The sequence below is a fragment of the Mus pahari genome, chromosome 13, assembly GCF_900095145.1.
Source record: "Mus pahari chromosome 13, PAHARI_EIJ_v1.1, whole genome shotgun sequence".
Lineage (NCBI taxonomy): Eukaryota > Metazoa > Chordata > Mammalia > Rodentia > Muridae > Mus > Mus pahari.
In genome coordinates, this window is record NC_034602.1 from 22,667,309 (window position 1) to 22,691,840 (window position 24,532).

The following is a 24,532-nucleotide window of genomic DNA, read 5'->3' on the forward strand; positions in this document are numbered from 1 at the left end:
TGCAAACACTTGGCCTCTGAGGAAGGAAACTGCAATAAGAAAGAAGGTCTTTGAAGATTAAGCTAAGCATAGTGGTACATACCATTAATCCCTGTACTCAGAAGGCAGAGGCAGGAAGATCTCTGAGTCTGAGGTTAGCCTGCTGCTCTACATAGTGGGCGCCGGAACAGTCAGAACTACACTTTTTTTTTGTCTTGAAAAACAAACAAACAAACAGAAAATTAAGTGATGAGTAAGCAGACTGAAGAGATGGCCCAGCAAGAAAAGGCAGCTGGTGCCAAGTCTCATTCATGACCTGAGCTAGGTCCCTGGAGCCCTTGTGGTGGACAGAGAAAAGCAACACCCATAACCTCCCCAGTACTGTGACACACCCCCACCCTCACCTCCACCCATACAAGAATAAGTAAGTGAAGGTAATTGGCTTTTGTTGTTGTTGTTGTTCAAGGTTTATTTGGTGTTTTCTTGGCATGACACTTGGGTGGTTCCATCATCCACAGGCAGATCTTACATTTTTACATAATATTGCAATGTACACCACCGACACATATAGTACACAAATTATCCTGTAGAACAGTTATGCACAATGGACTTACACACTGGAGCCAGGTTATGACTAACTGGGAACTTGTTGGCCTAGGCCTGTTTGGTGCAGGTGTGCAGCCCAGCAATGCAGCAGGCTCACAGGATAACCGAAGCCTGTGCACAGTTGGCAGTGTGTCTCAGAAACAGTGGGACTGTCGCACTAACCAAGTTACTACTACACAAGTACCACTGAGCAGCAGGGTAGAGCTGTGGGACCTGAGGATTTCTCCCAGGCCACCTTAACACAACTGCACTGGCCACAGCTCAGAAGGGAAGGAGACAATGTGTGGTCTCCATAGAAACCCTGCCACCCCGGACAGTGAAGTGCTAGGGCACCAGGAAGACTTTAGACCTGCAGTTCCTTCTGGATTCCCCAGAGGGCGGGCCTTCTCTTGAGGAGTCAGAGCCACCTTTCCAACATCTGAGATTCCATTTTGTCCCAGGATACAGGGACACTGAGGAAGGGATCATCACTGATTCCATAATGACCCTTAGTCATGGTGGAAATGGGATGCACCCGCCTAGGGGTCTTCATTATGTTCCTAGCCAATTCTGCCATGGAGAGGCCAATGGCCCAGGATGTGTGTGTTACCTCTCAGCTTGATCACCTGGTACGCACTGTCAACCACCTGCTTGTGAACCTCCGTCCACTGCTCCTTGTCCGCAAAACTGGGTTCAGAGACTTCAGGGAGATGCCAGCAACGTTCACACCACTCCACACAGGCACACTGGAGTCGCCATGTTCTCCCAGGACCCAGCCGTGACACCTCAGCGGGTGAACCCCAAGCCTTTCTCCCATCAGGTAACAGAACGGAGCGGAATCCAGATGGCAACCACTTCCAATAAGTCGGTATTTGGGAAAGCCACTGATTTTCCAAGCCATGTACGTCAGATATCCACTGGATTTGAGACAGAAAGCAGTTTGCAGCGTGGACTGTACTTCAAAATGTCAGAAATGATGAACTTGAAGATGTTTACATTTCAATGGACCAAAATGAGTTGGATCTCTCCCTCTTGCTGACAGGTCCCCGCTGTGATAATGACCAGCTTAGAGTTTGCAGTCACACTACAGTCTTTGCTGAAGACAACTTTCAGCATTCTAAGGATAAGGCTGCCATGCTGGAGATCCATCGTCACTCCCTTTAATTTGTCTTCCATGACATCAACAAGGGAAGTCATCTGTCAAGTCCTTCTTTAAGATACTGATGGCACAAGCTATGCCAACAGCACCTACCCCAACAACTCACAAGCTATGCCAACAGCACCTACCCCAACAACTCACAAGCTATGCCAACAGCACCTACCCCAACAACTGTAATCTTGTTCTGGGGCATCTGTTCTTTTAAGAAGATTCACAATTAGCTGGTCCTTGGAGATTGCCATCTTGGACTTTGAATCTTTTGGATCCGCTAGTCTTGGGAGCGACAAGAGGGTAGCAGCATGGTCTGGGCTCAGTGACAGTGACTCCAGCATTGGTAATTGTCTTTATTATATTTTTAAAAAAAGAAATTATATTGAGCGATGGAAGGGAAAGTGAGAAACAGAGATGTAAGACCCCGAATGACAAAGGAAACCAGAAAATCTGGACCACATCACTTCCCATGTCCAAACCACAAGTGACCTGATCCGAGCTCTGGTGCAATGATAGGTTGACAGGAAGCTTCGTCGTTAATTTAAAATCCTACAGACTATTCCAGTATTACAAAAATAAATCAGGAAAAATAAACCCACAGAAAACTGAGGCAAAAAAAAAAAAGAAGAAATGTACAAATCAAGTGAAGAAATTCATACTCCCTTCTTTGAAAAAAATATGTATCAGAAAAGCTGTATGTCTACACTCCAAAAATAATTAAATATAGTTTTTTAAAAGTTTGATCTGGGTGATAAGAGCCCAGAATTTCAGAAGCTGAGGCAGAAGGCCTGTGAAACCCTCTCTTTAAAAAACAAATCTTGCACATGAATCCCCTCTGGGGTTTTGCGGGGTTTTGGTTTTATGAGGTTGTTTTGTTTTGTTTTGTTTTTCTGAAATACACACAGGAGTAATCTCTGGTGAGAAGTTACTTGAAAGTGCCCTTTAAGAAGGGAAGGCTAGGGCTGGTGAGATGGCTCAGTGGGTAAGAATATCTGAGTGCTCTTCCGAAGGTCCAGAGTTCAAATCCCAGCAACCACATGCTGGCTCACAACCATCCGTAACAAGATCTGACGCCCTCTTCTGGAGTGTCTGAAGTCAGCTACAGTGTACTTACATATATAATAAATAAATAAATCTTTAAAAATATAAATAGAAATAAAAAAAAAAAAAGGAAGGCTATGCCTTCCTTCAGTCCCACCAGCTGTTCACTGAGAACCTATTCCGTGACTATGAGACCGAAGGAGGTCAGCCGTGCAAGGTGCACAGACCGATCTATACTCACCAGCCTTTCAATGCTAGGAAACGGGAAACCATTGCTGGGGAGTCTTATTAGTGAAACACAGGAACACCAAAAACCCCAACCACCCTCTCAGGCAGGCTAGAAGCAAAATGTGCACAGTGGCAATTGTACAGTTCCTTTCCGCAAACATCGTTCCTTAAATGACAGGCGTCTTTTCCAGAAATGGATCAGTAGACATAGTTTAAAACCTTTCTGACGAATACATTGCTGCGCTGCAGATACATAAACCGAGTCTTCCAGAAAGCCATCTTAAAAGTGAAAAAAAAAAAAAAAAAAAACATAAATAAAGCCACCGAGCCTGAGATTTAAATACCGAGAGCAAAGCTGGACCAAACAGGGAAAGAATTCATGGGACTCAGAAAAGAAAGGGAAGGAAAATACAAAATTACCTTATAGATGGAAAATAAATCAGAAAGCAGGCAGAGCAGAATAAGCTCAAATGCAATTTTAATAAAGGCTGTCAGAGAAAGGCAATGAGGGAGCCAGAAGGACTTAAAAAAAAAAATAGAATAACAGGATGAAAGAAATGAAAGCGACCAGACAGGAAGAAGTAGAGATAGAAGCCAAACAAAGGAGGAATAAGACCTGTACTGTGGAAGTCCCTGAAGAAGCTAACCAGTATCCAAAACCACACTCTAAAACGAAGTCTGTAAATCAGAGGAGATATGAGCACTTGTGAGAAACAAGATTAACCCAGAACAACCCAGCTTCAAGACATGTCTCTTTTTAAATTGCATTTTTTAAAATTTTATGTGTATGCACCTTGTACACTGACTGTTCCCTCCCACCCTCCACCTCCCAACCACACCCTCTGTCTGCTACCCTCCCCACAAACATCTCTCTCAGGTTCAGGTCTGCTTGTTGTCTTCTGTGATGCTCCAAGATTAACCCAGGCCAGCTGTGTGGCCCTGGGTTCAGAGCTATCATTGGAGCCTGATGGCCTCCAAGCAAAGGCAAGACATTTTAATAAATTATTTAGTAGTATTCATAAACACTTAACTAAATATCACTATTAAGAATGAAGATAAAATCTTTATGGCCTCTAGTCACAAAAAGCAAATACATTTATAGGAAAAAATTAGATTGACCTCATGCCTTTCATAACAAACCACAAAGCAAGATATGAATAACAACTGTTATGGTTCACATGCAAAGTGTTCCCCATGGGTTAAGTGTTGGAACACTTGGTCTCCAGCAGGTGGTGCTGTTTTAAAAGGTTGTCAGACCTTTAGATACTAGAACAAGATGTAGCTACATGGACAGCAGGCCTTGGGGTTTTTCAGCCTGATCTTACTGTCTGCTGATGCTTCCTGCCTGTAGACACAATGTGACCACATGTGTCCCATGCTCCAGTCACTATGCCTTCCCACTATGATGGACTGTGTTCCTTCACAAACTGTAAACCCAAATAAGCCATCTGTACTGGTTATTTTTCTGTTGCTGTGACAAAACACCATGACCAAAAAAAACTTGAGGAAGGGGGAGTATCGAGGGGCCTACAGTTCCGGGGGGATAAGAGTCCAGGATGGCAGAGCATCATTGCAGCAAGCAAGGTGGTAACAGAAGCAGGGAACCAAGAAATCACATCGTCAACCTCAAGCAAAAGCGGAGGGAGTGAATGGGGAAAAGCAAGCCCATATAAGCTCAAAGCACCTCCAAGGGATGCCCCGCCTCTAGCAAGGCCACACCATCTCCCCGAAAAGCGCCACCAACTGGGGACCAAGTGTTCAAATACCCAAACCTTTAGGGGACATTTCTCATGCAAACCACCACCGCCTTCCTACCAGGAACTGTGTCAGAGCAGGAGGAAACATGGTAAACACAATAACCCAAACAGGACTCTTTCAAAAACTCAGTGAACAAGGACTTAAACCCAGCCACTCACAGCAAGAACAGAAGTCTCTGTGAGAGTGCTGGACACACTTCAAGAAACCTGCAAGCAGACTGACGTACAAGCACCTTCTCCATGATATTAGACATGTGGTGCTGTTTAGGTGGAGGAAATCCCTCCAGGATTTTCCTTTCACAGATTTCGGGGTTACCTGGGTCTCACCCTGAGGCCACCACTCCCGTTATTCCGTTTAGCATCAGGCTTTTCTTTAACCTTCTCATCCCTTTGAACATAAATTTGGATCCAGCATTACATTTCCCAGCGTCCCTTTTCTTCTCAAAGTGTGCATTTTGTATTTCTTTTTGCCCCAAGTTTTCACTGTAGATCATTCATAAGACTGTAGATCATTCATAAGAAAGATCTTAAGATCATTCATAAGAAAGATCATAAGATCATTCATAAAACCATAGTGATCGGGTTGGAGAGATGGCTCAGCGGTTAAGAATGCCGACTGCTCTTCCGAAGGTCATGAGTTCAAATCCCAGCAACCATATGGTGGCTCACAACCATCCATAATGAGATCTGATGCACTCTTCTGGGATGTCTGAAGACAGCTACAGTGTACTTACATATAATAAATAAATAAATTTTTAAAAAATAAAAAAAGATCATAGTGATCATAAGATCACTAATAACCATGTGTCATAGTTAGAGGGTTCTATTGCTGTGAAGAGACACCATGACCACATCAACTCTAATAAAGGAAACAATTTCACTGGGACTGGCTTACAGTTTCAAAGGTTTAATTCATTATTATCATATGGAACACATGTAGACATGGTGCTGGAGAAGAAGCTGAGAGTTCTAGGCAGCAAGAAGAGAAACTTTAAGCTACAAGGCCTGGTTTTGAATTTCTGAGAACTCAAAACCCATTCCCTAGTGACACAAAGCCACACCTACTACAGCCAGGCCACACCCCTTAGTAGTGCAACTCCCTAGGAACCAACCACTCAAACACATGAGTCTATGGGGGTCATTCCCATCCAAGCCACCAGTCAAAACTAGGCTATCTTGAAACCTCCTCTGCCAATAATATTAATCCAAAACTCCATAGTTTAGCCTCAGGCAAGGCTTTTGAACAAGGGCAGAAAGCAGCCACATTTTTTTCCCAAAATATGGCAAGTATGGTCTTTAGGCCCCTCTGAAACCTCTTGAGCTGGGCCTCCATACTCTGAGTTGCTTTTAAGTCTTCCAAGCTCCTACTAGGATGGCCAACTTAAGTCCTGATTAAAGCGTTCCATGACTTTTCTAGCCCAAAGTCCCAAAGTCTTCCATATTTTTCCAAGAAACAGCATAGCCAAACCTGTCACAGCAATACCCGACCCCAGGTACCAGCTTCTAAGTTATTGTTCTGTTACTGTGAGGGTCATGACAAGGCAACTCTTATTAAAGAAATCATCTAGTAGGGGCTTGCCACACTTACAGAAGGCAAGTTATATGGCAACACAGGCGGGATGAGAGGGAGAGTGGGCTTTTGAAACCTCAAAGTCCACTCCCAGTGACACCTCCTCCAGCAAGGACATGCCTCCCAATCCTTCCCAAATAGTTCCATTAACTGGGATCCAGCATTCAAGCATATCAGTCTCTAAGGCCATTCTCATTCAAAACAAGAGGAAGAAATCCATCACAAATAGATCAGGATTTGGGGACAGCATGGTGGAAGCAGGAGTGGGGACAGGCTTTAATTATCCCTGCTCTTAGGTGACCTAGGCCAGGTCTTATCATCTGTACTTTGATGTCCCCACTGGTCATGAGTGGTAAAGGTGGAACCCTAGTGATGTGATGTGAGACTAGATGAGAGAAACCATTCAGGTGTACACCCCAATGAGTTCCCAGAAATTCATAGACAACCCTAGTTAGGGACAGGACTCCTTGACTGCTGTGGAGAATGTCTCTGCAGGACAGAAATCCAGACAGAAGCAATGATAAGCCCGGGTCAGTCCAGAAGCTACAATTCTCTCACATCCAAATCAACGAGGAACTGGCCCAAAGCACCAGTGTTTGGTGTCATATAAGTCCATGGCTGATCTTTTCTATGTAATAAAAGAAGCAAGGCAGCCACAGCCAGTCCGCAAAGGAAGCTAACAGTTCTTACAGCCTACAGTGAGGTTTATTAGGAGGAGGAGGCCTCAGAGTGTATGTTGACGGGGAGTGGGGGTGATTATGCAGAAGCAATACAATATATGGAGATCTATACATGATGGTGTGCTAAATGGAAGGATGGGCTTCCCTTGAAAGTCTGGAAAGGGGATTAAATGACAGAGGAGGTGGGGGAGACAGAGAGAGAGAGAGAGAGAGAGAGAGAGAGAGAGAGAGAGAGAGAGAGAGAGAGAGAACCAGCACAAGAAGGCTGGGATAGCGAGGAAGGAGCCAGAGAAGCTTCTTCAAAGCAATCTCCCTGAATAAGTCTCCCTCGGAAGTCTCTCAGGACCAAACTCCCAGAACTAAGAAAAGGTTTGACATTTTTATAATTTTTAGGAGTGGCAGGAAGTTTCCCATCACAGGATTTCGTTCATCACAGCTTCTATGGCAAGGAGCTCGGAGAAGAACCAGGTATCATAAATCAAGAGCTGTCAAGGCACAGCACAGAGTCCCAGAGGGAGGGGCAGGGAGGCGTGGCCTGACTCAAGCCGTGGGATTTGACCTAAAGATGCCGGCCACTGTGCTAACAGACTCCACAGTGCTCATGGCTGTGTGGCATTGAGAACATAACAGAGCTGTGCCACGGCCTCAGTTTCCTCTGCAAAAGATCAGGGAAGCACAGCCGCCTCAGAGGGTGTGGACCTGTGGGTCACAGGATGTGCTGAGCTCAAAGCTGGCTCCGGGGAGGCAGCAGACACTCAGGAAGGATCTGCTGTGTGTCAGGGGCTGGATGTCCACATTTCTCCGTCAGCAGCTTCTCCATTGTTGTCAGGAAATGTTTCAATTTCTGGCTACAGAAACTGCCACCATCCTGTTCCCATGTCTGGCCCCTCCCCAACACACACACACACACACACACACACACACACACACACACACACACACGCACGCACACCGTGTGGTTTTATATGCGGAGATCAGAGTCTCTCCTTCCATCCTGTGGGTTCGAGATAGAACCCGGTGGCGGAGCTCAGTGACGCACGGCTGTCTCACTGACCTCATTCTCGCTCCTTTTACAGAAGCGTGTTTCCCTGACCAGGTCTCTTTCTCTCCCATTTCGTCACTTAATCGTAATTGATTTCCTCCTATTCTTTTGGGAGTTTCTGGACGATTTTGTTGTTGTTGTAGAGCTGAATGCTCCTTTTCATTCTGCTTCCTGATTGCATCTGAGGCGCCCACATCACGTGGGGGCGGGGCTGTTCTGGCGTTCTCCCCAGGAAGCATCTCAGCATTTTCTCTCTTCAGCCCCTCAGTCGTGGAAGCCAATGGTAAGGCAATCTCCAGGATGCCGTGGAGGGCGAGAGTTTTACCTCCTTGCCCCTGTCGTGTTTGTGTGTGTGTGTGTGTGTGTGTGTGTGTGTGTGTGTGTGTGTGTACATATCTCGGTGGATTTTGATATATAAATGGTTCTCTTGATGTTACCCTTTCTTTAGTTAGGATAAATTAGGTTTCCTCGTGGAATTTCCCTACATACTCTTGCCTGACCCACCCTTCTTCCCCATCTCCCTGAGCCCACTCTGCTTTTTATTGTTATAAATTCATAGTTTAGGTCTCCTGACTTACTGCCTCTCTGAGCCAAGACTATACAGGATGTTTTTTTCTTTTGTTTTGTTTTTTCAGTCCAAATGCCCAGCTGGCATGACTTCCCTTGTTACCCATTTCACATGAATATTAAAAACCTGGATATTAGTAAGAAAGGAAGGGAAGAGCGAGGCTGGGATTTTCACACACACACCCACGTATTCGAAGCTTCTTTCTCAGCCTGTAGCACTACTGGAAGACCATGGAGCCTTTAGGAGATGACGTCCAATAAAGGAAGTTAGGCCACTGGGGCGTTGCTCCTTCCTCTGTGCTATCCTGCTGCCAGGGCCTCTGCCACACTGTCCTGGCGGGCTGTACTAGGCTGCCACTGTGACAAATAACCATGATCCAAAAACATGAACTAATTAAACTTTTTTCTTTTTAAAGTGATTAGCTCATGTATTTTGTTACTCTGACGGAAAACTGGAAGATGAACAGATGGACGGATAGACAGACAGACAGACAGACAGACAGACAGATTCTTCTTTGAGTACGTTTAAGTTAATCTCTCGGTCTCAGAATCAGATCTGCTCAAACCATCCTTAATGATTATGATCTGCTGACTTCCCGTACTTCTCAGAATTTCCAGCCCTAGAGTTCTTTGAGGCTGTGACATCTCTCAGCTGTTCCTCTGCTTCCATTCCCATCCTCCACTGACGGTCAGCTGCAGCACAACTGCTTCTGTGGTGAATGATGCAGAGTGGACCTAACCCTGCTCTGCAGGTCCCCTTCTCCTGCCTCTCCAGGGAACAGCCTCATCTGTCCCCTGCATCATCTCCGAGGCTCCGAGAAGGATGCCTTGGGAGCGACAGGTACAAGAACTGGTAAGGTTGAATAAGCTCAAACCCCAGCAGATTTGAGATTTGAGAACCTCGGGAGTCGAGCTACTTCCTACCTGTCTCTGTACCATCTCTGCAACACATAACCATGACACCCAAGAGGACCACGGGCACCCAGTCACGTAGTCAGGTGCTATGGCACCCGGAGTTCTCCATGCTTAAGAGGTACCTAGATAGCCTTAGCCTTCAGCCAATAACCTTCCTTTCCTGGATATTCTCACAATCTTCCCCCAAAGTTACATAATCCCTGGTTCACTCAGAATAAAGTGTGTACACTCCTGTCCACCCCCAGTAAATAATGTGAATGAGCAAGGATCCTCTAAGAAAGCTGCTTCATTAAAGATCACCACGGGGAAGGCCTTCCCCTAAGAGATCCACACCTAAGACTCCCTAAGACTTCTCTTCTGGGCACTCATGGGATCAGACCTGGTTCATCTCTGGCTCCCACTTCCCCCTCCCTGCCTCCCAGAGGGGAAACACAGTGGACTCCCATTCCTAACTTCCTCTCCAGGGCACCACTGGCAATGCCAGGGGACCCAGAGAGGAGACCAGGAACCATAGCATTCATTCCAAACCCCAATGTTCCCCTTCAGGTCCAGCCTGTAACGGCATCTGATGCCCCAAAGGGAAACATGGATTATGAACGCCCCATCCCGGCCTTTGCTCTGCTTTCTCTGGGCAGTCAGGACACCCCCCACCCCACCCCACCCCACCCCCGGCAGAGTGCTGCACCACAGAGGTCAGCAGCCTATACCCAATGATGCAGGTCCTCCAGCGGGAGCACAGACAGAGCCTGAAGGGGTACAGCACCATCTACTGACCAGCATCTGCCTGGCCACATCTGACCAGGGCCTCTCCTTCCTGAAACCCACAGGCAGGGCCTCTGGCAAAACCATGAAAGGGAAAAGGAGACGGCACTGGAGCAGAACGTCCAGACCCTCTCCTGTTGGGATAAGTCCCCTGTGACATTTATTCTCTGAGCACCTGAGAGACCCACCAACTAACCCTGAATACCCTGAAATAAAATGAGAACTACCACATGTAAGGAGACACTTTAATCAAAAAGAACTGACATCAGCAGACAGAACCCCTGAGCACACTCAGAACGTTCCCCACTCCCAGGAATGCCCCTCAAGAAGGAGGTTCACGCTCTACCTGCAGGGTAGGTGTCTTTGAAGGGCTAAACAAACCACGGCCCCAGCCCATACTGGACACAGAATCATGACAGATCACAGAGAAGATAGGCAAGTAGGTCAGTAGGTCACATGTGGCTCTTAATGACCCCAGGCTATCCCTTCATGTCCAACAAAGGATGTGCTCAGTCTCTCAGACAGAAGAGCTGCGGATTCCACATCTTCCAGATGACCTTGCCGGCCCTCTCTGCCCAAGTGTAGCAGGGGTCGGGTCAGGGCTAGAAATGGGTCAGGACGTGGGCTGGGGTTCAGGCTGAGCTAGACTCTGCCAAGAAACAGCTAGAAACTAGGGAACGGAGCCTGGGGAGAGCAGGGCTCAGCAACAGTTGATTTCCACACCTGGTCCACAAACTTGGGATTTGTCACTTTCTTCCACCAGCCCAAGAAAGAGCAAAGTACTTGTATGGACAGTCTGAACCCCAGCAGGTGGCAGGCTAGACAGCAAGGGCCACACCAGCCTGGTCAGGGGGACTTTGGCATGGCCAGGGAGGGTGTGGCCAAAGCAGACCAGACAGAAGCCGAGTCTGCCTGCTCTCAGAGCTCTGAGCAACATTGTCGCACGGCCTTCCATCCGGCAGACCCTCACTGCAGCCGGTCAGTGTGCTTGCTGCGCCACACCACCAGGCCGGCCATAGCCACAGTCAGCACAACAGGAACTGCGATCAGTGGGATGAGTACTTCATCCGGGGGGTCTTCCCAGTGGGTCCTGTCCACCGTGCAGTTGGCAAAGAACTGCCTGTGGATACCAGTGATGAAGCTCTGGGCCAGCGGGTTGGGCCAGTAGCAGCCCACGACATGGGTCTCCATCTCCGTGCAGTTAGTGAAGCTTTCATAGTACCTGCAGAGGCAGAAACATAGCTCTCCCAACACCCCTCACACCTGCCCTGGCCCAGGACCCAAAAGACAGGTAAGGAATGGTCTAGGCTCAGTCCCACTTGGCCACCTACCAAAACTGTGGCCTTTTCCTACATCTGTGGCCATCACCTCCTCCCTTGAAGCTATAAGCTCCCTGGGCCCCATGATGTCTGTTCTTCAACAAACCTTCCCAACACCATAGAGGTTTCCCCAAGACATGGAACCCAGAATGCACAGCCACATGGACCTGTAAGGCCCTCATCCTCACGACATGCTGAAGGTCTGGGAAAAGTCTTCCTGAGGCCGGGGCTAGCTTCCTCCCAACCAAATCAGTCTGCTCTCACAAGCCAGGTGGGCCTAGGAGCTCCAGCCTCTGCCCCTGAAAAGATGCCCCTCTGTCCCATCGGACAGAACGCGAGACAACTGCTCGTTTGAGCAAATGCGGAAAAGGTTCCCGGAGAACCTCTTATGATGAGCCTCATCTACTCTACCAGACTTTCAGTGGTTCAGTAGGCTGGTCAAGGACCACAACTACCAGGATCCAGAGTTCAGTCTGATGTGTATAAGGACTTCCAAGTAGCCCCCTAGTCCAGGATGCAGCGAGCAGCCTCTGGAGGTGGTGGCCTCCCTGCTGTGGGGGGTCTTTCAGGCTGAGGTCACCTAAGAGGCTCAGGGGGAAGCTGAGAGAATGAATGTCTGCCCATAGCTAGCATCTCTGCCAGGATGGTACTTCCCCAGGCCTGTTCAGATGAAGAACAAACTCAGGAGAAAGAGGATCCTGACCCAGAGTCCCATGGGGTCAGGACAGAGACCCACCTCCTCCTTCCTGTGCTGTTCCAGGAAGGAGTGGAGACCTGCCCATTCACAGGAAAGAGCTACTTCCAAAAAGTAGCTTCAAAAAAATGTCATTGCCATCTGAATTGCCAGAAGCATCAGACTCAGGATGAAAGGTGGGAGGGACAGGGTCCCAAGTCCTCTGTGTCCACTGCCTGGGCAGTCACTCAACCAGATTCCCCACTCACTCTAGGCTGGTTCTCAAAGCCTAAACCACATACCTGTGACCTCACAGGTGACCTTTACAAAGAAGAACCAGAAGCAGGGGACCAGAATCATTGTCCAGTCTCAGAGCCCGCTCTGAGCTTCAATCCTGATGCAGCCCTAGACAGGACCAGGTTCTCAGGGCATCTGGGACAGGGAGTCATAAAGACTCCAGAAAAACCTTTTGCCTCAAAGGCCCCCTCATCTACATGTGTGTTAAGATGCATGTACTGTGACACCCCCACCCAATGCTTCCAAGACTTTTCCACTGAACTGTCCAGAGACACTACCCACAGCTGTTCTCACAGCTCCATGTGACTAAGCCAGATAGACCCCAGGCACTGGAAGGCCTGTGGGTGAGTGTGCCGAGGATCGTGAGCAGAAGTATGGGAGGGGGCAAGGGACAGGGATAGGCATGCACTAGCAGCACAATGGCTGGGTCCCATGATCAGCCGGGCACTCACACGATGAACTCCGACAGGTTGCACCACTTCCAGACAGCCACCTTCCGCATCATTTCAGCGAAGGCTTTCCCACAGCGGGGCAGCCTCTCCAGCATCCCTGTCTCGTTGCAGCCGCATACTTGGGCACACTCACCTAGGAGGGACAACCGTGAGAAGAGGGGTGTCCAGGCTCTGACTAGCACAGCCCCACCCCTTGCTGATGTAAGCATAGCCCCCCCCCCCACTGATGTAATCACAGCCTCTCCCATTGATAGGCCATTACCAGCCAGAGTTCACCCTCAACCCTGGCCACTTGACCTCAACAGTGACGGGAGGAGAGAAAGTCACAGGGATGCCCTGGGCCAGAGTTGTCAGGAGCAGACAGAGGTCCTGGGAATATCCAGGAGCCCCCAACTCAATCCAATGGCTCAGGGTGCATGCAGCAGTCCTGAGAAAGGATGTGAGCTGGAACAGACCTCCCAGATTCCAAGCAGGTTATGACAGGGCTGGGAACAATTCATGTTCGCAGCAATGAGAAAGCTCATGGGATCCTGAGGCCTGACACTGCTTGTCACCCAGGATTTCAACATACTATCCCCTCTCCCTCACACCTTCATTCTACACACATTTCCTAGTGGGGACCGGGAATGCCTTACTTCCCACCACGCAAGGCCATCTAGTTCTCCAGAGCTCAGTCCATGCATGGCCATCCCGTTTGCAGATGGCAAAACCACTTCCTTCCCCCTAGGCTCAATGTTGCTCCCATCAAGTAGCTAATGGATACCCAGCTCGTGCGGCGTGGCGGGTGGATGTACAGATCCCCACCAACTGTGTCCTGGTGTGTACAACCCCACTGTGTCTTGAAGAGAGTGTGGGAGGGGTGGGAGGTTCACAGCCCTACTATCTATGTCTGGGTGTGTGTGTGTATCCGTGTGTGTGTCCCTGTGTGTCTGTCTATATATGACCGTGTGTGCATGTGCATGTGCATGTGCATGTGAGTGTGCTGTGCTGGGGAAGTGTAGAGCCCTGCTGTCTGCATCCTGGGATGTGGGGTACAGCCCAGACTTCTGTATCCTAGGAAGCAGTGAAGGGCTGGAGGAGACAGGAGAGAAGTTCCTCCTTGGAATGGGACAGACTTAGCCACACCGATTATGAGCTCAGCCTCAGTATTCCCATCTCTAAGCAAGGTAAATGTCCACAGGCTCTTGAGCTGTGCCCACAGCAGCCATGTTTAAGTTTTTTGGTTTGGGGGGGGGGGTGTTTTTTTGTTTTGCAGGTGGTGGCAAATGCTTGCTCGCTGCCCTCCTTTAACAAAACCTTGTGGGATGAATGGATGCATGTATACTCTGAGGCCAGTCAGGCTCACACTGGGCACTGAGAGCTGCTAATTAAACCACGTAAAGGAACAGTGAGTTCAGATCTAAGCACATTCTGGTGCACTGGGCCACCAGATTTCAGGTGGGAGGCCACAGCTCTCTGACTCCTTGGAGAGAAGCCCCAAGAGGCCAGAGGTTCACAGACAAAAGCCTGAGGTCCAGCCCACCCAAACTATGACAGGAAACCTGGGGACCCGGTTCAGGTCAGGCTCTGTGGCTCACCTTGTGGATCGCCTCAGACCACACAGTTTCCTTCTAAGGACAGATGACTGACAAAGACAGATGGGGGACAAGGGACAGATGAGTGACAAGGGACAGGTGAGTGGCAAGGACAGATGAGGGACAAGGGACAGATGAGGGACAAGAGTGAATTTTCAGAGTGAGCAGGGGCAAGGCCCTCAGGTGTCTACCTTGGCATCACCCTGGTAAAAGGTCGCACCACTTGCCTGCAGCAAGCAAAGCTGCCTTCCTCTGCACACAGGGAACTGGAGCGAGCCATGCCACCTGCAGGCCAGGGAACAAGACACAAAAGGGCCTTCCAGCTGCCCGGCACTGGATGCTCACACCTAGACTGCCTTCTTCCTTCTGTGCCTATCCAAACCTAGACCTCAGAACCCAGGCTGAGCACAATGGGTGTCACCAGGGCTCAGTGGAGAGGTAGGACAGACAGGACCCAACGTGTGATCCCTCACTTCTCCCCTCTGAGCACTCCGAAGACCCCAGGGACCTGTGACAACAGAAGGACATTGGACCCTCCACACACGTGAGAGACAGTGGGATAGATTTCTCCAGGGCAGTCCCTGGAGACAGGTATCAGTGACCCATCTCTCCCAAAGCAGCAATCCACAGCCTCCTGACCCCTCCCTCTGGCTTCCTACACCTTCGCACTGGCCTGTTCGCCCACACACTCTGGGTCTGGCTCATGTGAGAACTCAAAATATCACAGCCAGGGCCTGGCCCCTGTCTGTGTCCCTGTGTTCTCTTTCACACAGAACGGCCACATACTTAGTGTGCTGCTGTCCCTTTCCCACCTGTAGAACAGGACCCTGTGTGATCCCACCAAGTCTGCACATAAAGTTGAGGGCCAGTTCTCACTGCAAAGCATTTCTTGCACAGGCGTAAACAATGTAAAGGCTTTCTTTTTATCTTGTGCATTTGGGCATTTTGCCTGCATTCGCTGCCGCTGTACAGTGTGTGGACAGTGCCCACAGAGGTCGGATGCATAATCAGAACTGCTGGGACTGGAGGTGCAGAGTGCAAGCCACCAGTGGATACCAGGGACTGGCCACAGAACCTCCATGAGAGCAGCCAGTGCTCTGAACTGCTGTGCCATCTCTCCAGCCCCCTCACTTGAGGTTTAGCAAAGACCCTGAGAATTTGTGTGAAGAACTGTGATGGGTACTTAGAAGGAAAGAAAAGGGGGATTAACCCCTAATTTCAGGTGACCTGCCATCCAGGAAGCAAGAAGGAAGACACAAGGATCCAAGCTCTGAAATGGAAGACACTTAAGCCAGGGTGTTAGACAGGGCAAGCCTGATAACCAGGAAATCTGACCTGTGCAGGCAGGTAACCCCTGTCCCAAGACCCACGCTCTGGACAATGGCAGTAGAAGAAGGGACAGCCAGAGCTGCTCCTAGGCCACAGTAGGGCCTGGTGCAAAAGCTGAGGGTTTCAGGAAGAGGTGGGCTCTGACAGGGTTGTCCGGGTCAGTGTGCGTTGTCCAGGTGGCAGACAGTTTAGAGCAACAAGAAGTTCAGGCATCCAAAGCTCCAAGGCATCGGTAAACACTGATTGTGGATGGAAGACAAGAAAATAGCACCAGCCAGTGAAGGGAATGGTGAGCGCTGGCCTCGCAGAAGCTCCAGGGGCCTCTGACACCTACCACGCAAATCCTACCAAAATCCTACAGCTTGGGGCAAGGAATTAGAAAGCCAAAGGCCACACGGAGTGGAACACTGAGCCTTGGACTGGTTTTGCCCTCAAAGCATCGCCCCAGCCTAGAAATGCCACAGGCAGATGAAGCCCGGGACGAAGTGCAGTGCAAAGTCCTCAACAGACAGACACTCTGTAGGAAATGAACCCGAAAGAGTGCACCCTTGGCGGGCTTGGAGTGAATTCTATCCGTCCATAGACGCCCCAGGTTACATCCTGTGGACGGTGACCTCAGGCAGGCATCCCAGAGCAGAGGCAAAGCTAGGCCCTCTCTCAGAAGGTGCACCATGATGACAGCTCTCATTAGACTTCCATCGTCCCTCCTCCAAGGAAGTTGGATGCCTCCCAGTCAGCCGCAGTACAGAGAGCCACCAAGGAGCGCAGCACAGGCCCAAAAGCGAACACAGGCTGAGACGAGAGCTTGGTGGGCAAGTCACTTGCATGAAGACCTGAATCAATATCCCCAGAACCCACGTAAAAAGCTAAGCAGGCATAGCAGCCTCCTGTAACCCCAAAACTCAAGAGGCAAGGACAGCAGATTCCCAGGCACACTAGGTGAGACTGGAGAGCTCTGGCTTCAGTGACAGACTCACCTCGGTAAATAAAGTGGAGAGTGATCAAGGACCTTGGGTCTCTATATACACATGCACATGTGCAGACACATGCCCACACACTTACATACACACAAGCACACATACATGCATGTATACACATGTGTGCAGAGAGAGAGAGAGAGAGAGAGAGAGAGAGAGAACATCTTGGAGCAGTGAGTCCATAACACTGAGCCACAAACTGATCCCCCCTGCCCCAGCTCCAGTTACAGAGACCCTACCCCAGCCAACCTCAAGGGGGAAGTATCCCCCCGCTTCAGCACCAGCTCCCAGCCTGTGCCTACAGCTTTCCTCTGTGAGGAACAGACACATCTCATTCCCTGAGCCACATGCCGTAGGAGCTCTGTCCATTTTGGAGAATGAATCCAGAACGACAGTGGCTCCTTCCCCACCCAGCCCCACTTCTGCAAATGCTATGCACAAGCCTGATCAGCCAATAATGTTGGTTCTCCACTGAGCTGGCAGGTCAGGAGGAAGCTGTACACTGAGAGAAGAAAGCTGAGGATGCCAAGAGCTGCAATCCCCTTTGCCAACGTCTGCCCCTAGGCCAGAGAGGCCTGTGATAGAATCAAGTCACTGTGACACCTCAATATCCAGGAGAGTAACACTGAGGTCCCGCCTAGAGGGACAGGCAGGCTGTCAGGGCACAGAAATCTCCACAGTTCTGGCAGTGGAGATAGATGGGTTACAATGTGGGACAGAGCAGAGGTCTACTCCAAAGGTGTCGAAAACAACAGGGGTACACTGATGGGCCATTAGCGCTGAGAAGGGTAGAGAAAAGTGAGCCGTTGAGATGGCTCAGTGGGTACAGGCGCCAGCCGCCAAGTCCAACAACCTAAGCTCAGTTTCTGAGATCCACATGGGAGAGAGAGAGAGAGAGAGAGAGAGAGAGAGAGAGAGAGAGAGAGAGAGAGAGAGAGAGAGCTGACTTCTGCAAGTTTTCCTCTGACCTCCACACATGTATCCCCTGTGTATCCCCTGGAGGGAGGCAAAGTGTGTTGAAGTCTTGGCTCCAAACAACTTATGAGTCCATTTGGGTGGGCCCTGATTCACGTGAGCATTAGGCTCACAAAAAGAAACGCTGGGGCACAGGGGCAAACACACAGAGGGGAAGTGAGGTGAGATCACACAGAATCACACTGAGAGAAGTCATTCATATGAAGGCGGGGTCAGAGGTCAGAATAGCACCATCACAGTGGGAGGAATGCTCAGGGCACCAGAAGCCAGGCAGACGCAATGAAAGGGCACGCCCCCATCGGGGTTACAGAGCTGTTAAGAGAAACGCCCACTGTGTCCGGTCACTTGGTGTCTGATTCTCAGTGACAGCTGCAGGACCCTATTAAAGATATAAACGACTGAAATTCACTCAAGAAGGAACAGGAACCCTGAAAAGAATCACAGTGTGAAGTGAGTCTGAGTAACTCTATAAAAAATAACCCCAGGCCCAGAAGGCTGAACTGGCCAACGCTACCAAGTGTCTAAAGAACTGACAGACATCATCCACATCTCTTCAGATAACAGAACAGGAAACCCAGACTTCTCCGCTTTCTTAGTCATTCTGTGAGGCTACTTTTATCTTGCTAGCAAAAGCCAAAGTCATTCTTAGGAAGAAAGTGATAACTCTTAGGCATATAGATGTAAAAGCCTCCCCCCAAACACCTGCTATGCGAGTTCAGCAACACAAAAAAATGAGTGCACACCATGGCCAAGGGGAGTCCTCCTAGAAATGCAAAGATTGTTCAACATACAGAACCCAGTGCAGGGCAGAACAGAGAATGAGGGAACCATGCAGCTCAGAAAAAGCACTGGAAAAAAATAAAATGTATTTTTGGTATATATACATACACACACACACACACACTTGAAAGAGAATGCAACATCCTTAATACATTCAAGGCTATGTAAGAAAATCTCGGAGTTAATAACCACACTCAGGGTTAAGAGGCTGAGATATTTTCTCCTGAGACCAGGAAGACAAGGACGTCTGTTTTTAGCACTTCTATTCAACCCAGAGCTGGAGGTTCAAACCAAAGCAGTTGGCAGGAAAGAAACAAAAGATCCAAATTGGGAAGGAAGACTGGAAAGTATCTGAACTTTGAAAGCAATGGTCTTCCATGCACACAGCTCCAAAGGAGCCACACAGGCACTAAAGTGTGAGTCGCACACTCTAAAGAGAAACAGGGACAAACCAAGACACTGTCGAAGTTATGCTGGGCTGGAGAGATGGCTCAGACGCCGGCAGCACTGCCTGCTTCTGCAGAGGACCCGGGTTTGGTTCCTAGCACCGCATGGTACTCAGAAACATCTGTAAGCCCAGGACCTGGAGAACCACACTCCTCCTGGTCTCTCTGGGGATCAGACAGGCATGATATGGTGCGCATACATACACACATGCAGGCAAAACACTCATACATATAAAAGTAATAATAAGACTTTTTAAAGTATTAATAAACATCCAAAAATAAAGGAAATAAATTTGATAATAATATAGTCAAAAAGAATTAAATTCTTGGTATTCAATTTACCTAATCGTTTGCATATGCTCCGCCCAGGGAGTGGCACTATTAGAAGGTGTGACCCTGTTAGAGTAGATGCGTTGGAGTAGGTGTGTCACTGTGGGTATGGGACCCTAATCCTAGCTGCCTGGAAGTCAGTATTCTGCCAGCAGCCTTCAGATGATGTAGAACTCTCAGCTCCTCCTGTACCATGCCTGCCTGGATGCTGCCATGCTCCTGCCTGAATGATAATGGACTGAACCTCTGAACCTGTAAGCCAGCCCCAATTAAATGTTGTCCTTATAATGTTGTCTCGGTCATGGTATCAGTTCACAGCAGTGAAACCCTAACTAAGACAAGGCCAACATCTGTACTCTGAGAACTATAAAAACCTGGGATCGATATACATGGAAAGTTAGCCATGTTCATCAATAGAAGAATTTAATATTAGGATGTCAATACTACTGTCGTGATTACTATCAACTTCAACTTGACAAGATCTAGACTCATCTATGAGAAAGCCTCTGACACATTTGTGGTGGATTTTTCTTGATTCTGTTAACTGAACAGAGAGCACCCATCTTAGATGTGGGCGGCACCTTCTGGTAGAGAGCCAGGTATAAAAAAGTCCTAGGGAGGGAGCACTTTGCTTTCTGCCTGCTTGCTTTTGCTTCCCGCTCGCTCGCTGTTTTCTGCCGTTGTCACCGCGGCCGCCACCCTTTGCTGCCATCAGAACTCATATTCTTCAGCCTTTAACATGAACTGAAAACCAATGGCTCTCCAGCAATCACCCACTGCCCGATTGTGAGTGCTGGGGTGTCTAACCTCACGGCGGAGCAGCTGGCAGATTCTCAGCATCTTCAGTATGATGTCATCGGCTGTTGGACTGTCCAGTCCTTATCCTATTGCCAGTCTAATAAATCCCCTTTTTAGTATCTATTCATCCAATCAGCTTTGTTCCTCCTGAGAACCTAAGTCAGTTACCGAACGCTCTCTGGATCCAATGCAATTACTATAAAGATCACACAAGTCCCTTGGAGTAACTAATAAACTGACCTTAAAGTTCAACCAAGTGACAGTTGGGGGTAGCGGGACCCCACTAGAACCTCAGCACTTGGAAGGTAGAGGCAGGAAGACTGTGGCTCAAGGCCATTTTCAGCTACACGGTGAGTGTACAGCCAGCCAAGACCAGGCTGGAAAGATGACTCAGCAAGACCAGGCTGGAAAGATGACTCAGCAAAGTGCTATGGCGCCCGCATGAAGACCAGTTCCACTCCTCAGACCCTGTGGCCTTTTTTTTTTAGCAAGTGACTAGAGAGATGGCTCAACATCTTAACAGGTGGACTCACATGCTGCTCTTACAGAGGACCTGAATTCAGTTCTCAGCACCTAAATGTGCCAGCTAAGGCACTCCAGTGGCCTCTTCACACACATACCCACATATACACAACTTTAGACATAATATAAATCTTTTTTTAGAATTTTTTTTTAAAAAGCATCACAGTGTCATGTGCCTATACTCCCAGAGTTGGGGACGTGGACACAGGAAGATTCCTCAGCATTGCCAGCCAGTCAGTCTCAGGGAATGAAGCAACCAGGAGAGACACTCAACATTAACCTCTGACCTCCATATGGACCTGTGTGCACACAGGAAGTGAAGAGGGGGAGGAGGACAGGGATGCTGGCTCAGCTGGCAGAGCATCTACCATGCAGACATGAGAAGCTGACTTTGTATCCTCAGCAGCCACAGAGAAACCTGGCATGGGAAGCCAGGTGGAATGGCATGTCTTTGATCCCAGCACTTGGAAGACAAAGGCAGGCAGATCTCTGTGAGTTCAAGGCCAGCCTGGGCTACACAGTGAGTTCCAGGACAGCCAGGGCTATCGAGAGAGAGCCTATTTCAAAGAATAAACAAGGAAAAAAAGAAAGAAACAAAGAGAGGGGGGGAATGGTCTTGTGCACCTGTAACCCTGGCACTACAGCTGGGAAAGGTGAGTTTCTGGATATTGCTGGCCAATCAGTCTAACCAAATGGTGTGCTCTGGCTTCAGTGAGAAGCCATGCCTCAAAAAGACAGGGTAGAGAGCTGAAGAGATGGTTTAGTAGAGAAAAGCACTGGCTGTTCTTCCAGAGGACCTGGGTTCAATTCCCAACACCCACCAGGTAGGTCACAATCCACCATAATTTCAGTTCCAAAGGTTCTATCAGACAAGGGACACTTTGCAACAAAATGTATCTCCAGAGATCAAGAAGACCTTTAACAACCATGGAGGTTGGTTTTTGTCAACTTGACCCAAGCCCAGGTCACCTGGGAAGAGGAAAGCTCAGGTGAGACGATGTCTCCATTAGATTGATGTGCAGGCAAGTGGGGGGGAGGGCATTTTCTTGATGTGGTAGGGCTCAGCCCACTGTGGGTGATGCCAAGCCTGGGCAGGAGAAGGTTCTGCCTATAAGAAAGCAAGCTGAGCAAGAGGCCAGGAGGCAGCAGCCCTCCCTGGTCTCTCCTGCCCCAGTTCCTGCCTTGGCTTCCCCTCATGATAGGAACAACTGTATAAGCCCTTCTCACCCCGAGTGCTTTCTGATCATAGTGTTTTACCACAGCAATAGAAGCCCAGCTAAGACATAATGAAGGCTCAACTCAACAAGAAGATTCGACAGTCTGAAGCATTATCTTTCTATCAATAGCATCAAAATACACATACCAAAACCCAAGAGGGACAAGAATCTGATGTTTTCTCTTGATCATTTAAAGAAGAAATAGATTTATATAAAGATTTTATTTTGTATTTTTATGGGCACGTGTTGTGCCTGTCTGAGCATATGCTACCCGTGTCTAGGTGACCTCCGAGGCCAGGTCTTGGATCCCCTGAAGTCAGTCTCCAGGGATTTTGAGCTGTTCTCCTGTGGGTGCTGAGAGTGGAATTTAGGTCCTGTAGAGGAGCAGGAAGCTCTCTTAACTTTTAACTTCTGAGCCATCTCTCTGTCCCCAGAAACAGAATTTGAAAAAAAAAAAAAATACATCAAGATTTAGAAAATTCTGATGTTTTCATAGGCGTCTACTTACAAAACCTCCTTTGAGCGCTGAGCCAGGGAGATGGTGGCACACACCTTTAACACCAGCACTCCGGAGGCAGAAGAAAGCTAATCTCTGTGAATTTGAGACCAGCCTGGTCTACAGAGCAAGTTCTAGGACAACGGGACTACACAGAGAAACCCTGTCTTGATAAAAGACAAAAGAAAACAGAAAGACTTTACATCACTGGGGCCCAGCTTCCTACCCTCTGCTCCCACAGAGTCTCTGCTCCCAACCTTCAGTCACCCCTACAGGGCCTGAGGCTGCAGACTGTTCCCCAACACTGCCTTTTTCTCTGTGCATCTCAGGGTGCTGACACCAAGTTCTCCTTTAACCTACCTCTAGGCTCTGAAGTACTTCAAAGGGAATCATTACACAAGGTGTCCTAGTTTGCCCGTCTGTTGCTGTGGTAATCACCGTCCAAAACCAACTTTAGAGGAGGAAATGGTTCAGCTGAGCTCACGGGGAGGGGATGGCAGCAAGGAACCTGGAGGCAGAAACCATGGAGGAAAGCTGCTCATGGCTTGCTTCCTCTGCTGGCTAGTGACCTCACTCATACACCCCAGGCTCACCTACCCAAGGATGGTACAGCTCATGGTGGGCTAGGGCCTCCTACATCAATTGGCAATCAAGACAGGACAGTCTGATGGAAGCCATTCCTCAGTTATATGGCTCCTTCTTCCCAGGTGTGTCAAGTGGACAACCAAGATCAGAAAGAAAGACAGCCTTTGGAAGGTGAGGCAAAGATATTCCTCCCTGATTTAAGTGGGGGCCCCCATCATGGGCCCACTCAGAAACACAAACGCTAAGAGCTCTAAGCCCAATCCTTCCAGATAATCCTATCTCTGAGGACAATAAGCACATGATATAGAATGGAACAGCTGACAGGTAGGCACACTAAAGCCACCCAGGCCACATCCCGGGCCTGCTAATGGGTGAGGTGAGGACTAGAGGGACCCTGTTTGTTAAAAATCCCCCCTAAGTGTCTACTGTAATGTACACAGCAGGCTAAGAATGAGCAAGGGAGAGTGCATATGCGTTCAGGTGTACAGGCCTCACGCAGAGCTCATTCTCCACCAACATACTCGGATCAGATGTTACCCTCTGATAAACCCCAGAGACGTCCCATCTGCAGGTCTGAGGACCATGATGTAGGTGTAAGGCATAAAAGAGCAGAGAGCAACCTCCCTGCCCAACCATTTAGGCCTCGACACACTTGACCACTGAGCCTCAATGTCCCCAGACCAAGGGCCTGTTCCCCACGTCAGTGCCCGACTCCTCACCGTCCTCTCTCAGTCAATCTCAAGACAGCATTATTCTTCTTGCCTCCTCCAGTTAAACGATAGGAAGGCCAAGACCCAGAAGTAAAGCTGCCCACCCATGAGCAAACACAGAGTGAGCGTCTGAGCCAGGGGCATCTGAGGTGCCAGCTGTCCCCTGGTCAGTAGCACTTGCCACGCCTGATAGGGCAGAGGTGGAAAGGCGGCCCTGATCCATGCCAGGATAGTCCCTTAGGGACTGTATGCAGGCAGATGATGGGAAAGACACACTACATTCCTTTCTCCCACTGGCCTCCTTGTTCCGTGTTGCATCTCCCCACCCTGGGCTCTGAAAGTCACTCGATGCTTACCGTCTCTCCATCTCCAGATCAGGCTTTGTCAGTCCCTGCTGGGATCCTGTCAGTACCCTAGCATAGGAACTGACCTCCACCCAACAACTGGACAGACAGACAGATGCCAGCCAGGCAAGCCCCACCAGTCACACGCTCTGGTGACCCACAGTCCCACTCCTGTCCTCCTAGACCTGGGCCTAAAACAGCCCCGTCAGCCTGCCCAGCCGACCAGCTGCCAGACCACCAAGGCTCCCTCCTCTCACCCCTCCCCCACCTCCTTTTCCATTCTGCCCCTTGACCATCTTCCCTCTCCCTCTTCCTTTTCGGCTCTTCACCCTGGAAGTCAGAAAGAATCAGAATCCCAGGAGTCAGATGAAAGATAACAGATTTCCTCCCCCCATCACACACACACACACACACACACACACACACACACAC

At 49.1% G+C, this 24,532-nt stretch overlaps 1 protein-coding gene and 1 pseudogene across 1 annotated transcript in view; both read right to left on the minus strand.

The window, feature by feature from the left end:
* Nucleotides 1-928: 928 nt before the first annotated feature.
* On the minus strand, nt 929-1,965 carry LOC110330880 (annotated as a pseudogene).
* Nucleotides 1,966-10,503: 8,538 nt separating this feature from the next.
* The window catches only part of Ramp3 (receptor activity modifying protein 3), a 19,682-nt gene continuing 5,653 nt past the window's right edge, over nt 10,504-24,532 (minus strand). Inside the window, exons 2-3 of the mRNA XM_021211195.1 lie at nt 13,018-13,150; nt 10,504-11,498 (exon numbers count right to left, since the gene is read on the minus strand). Of these exons, the coding sequence (XP_021066854.1) occupies nt 11,243-11,498; nt 13,018-13,150 (389 nt within the window). The 3' untranslated portion in view covers nt 10,504-11,242. The remainder of the gene's footprint in view (nt 11,499-13,017; nt 13,151-24,532) is intronic.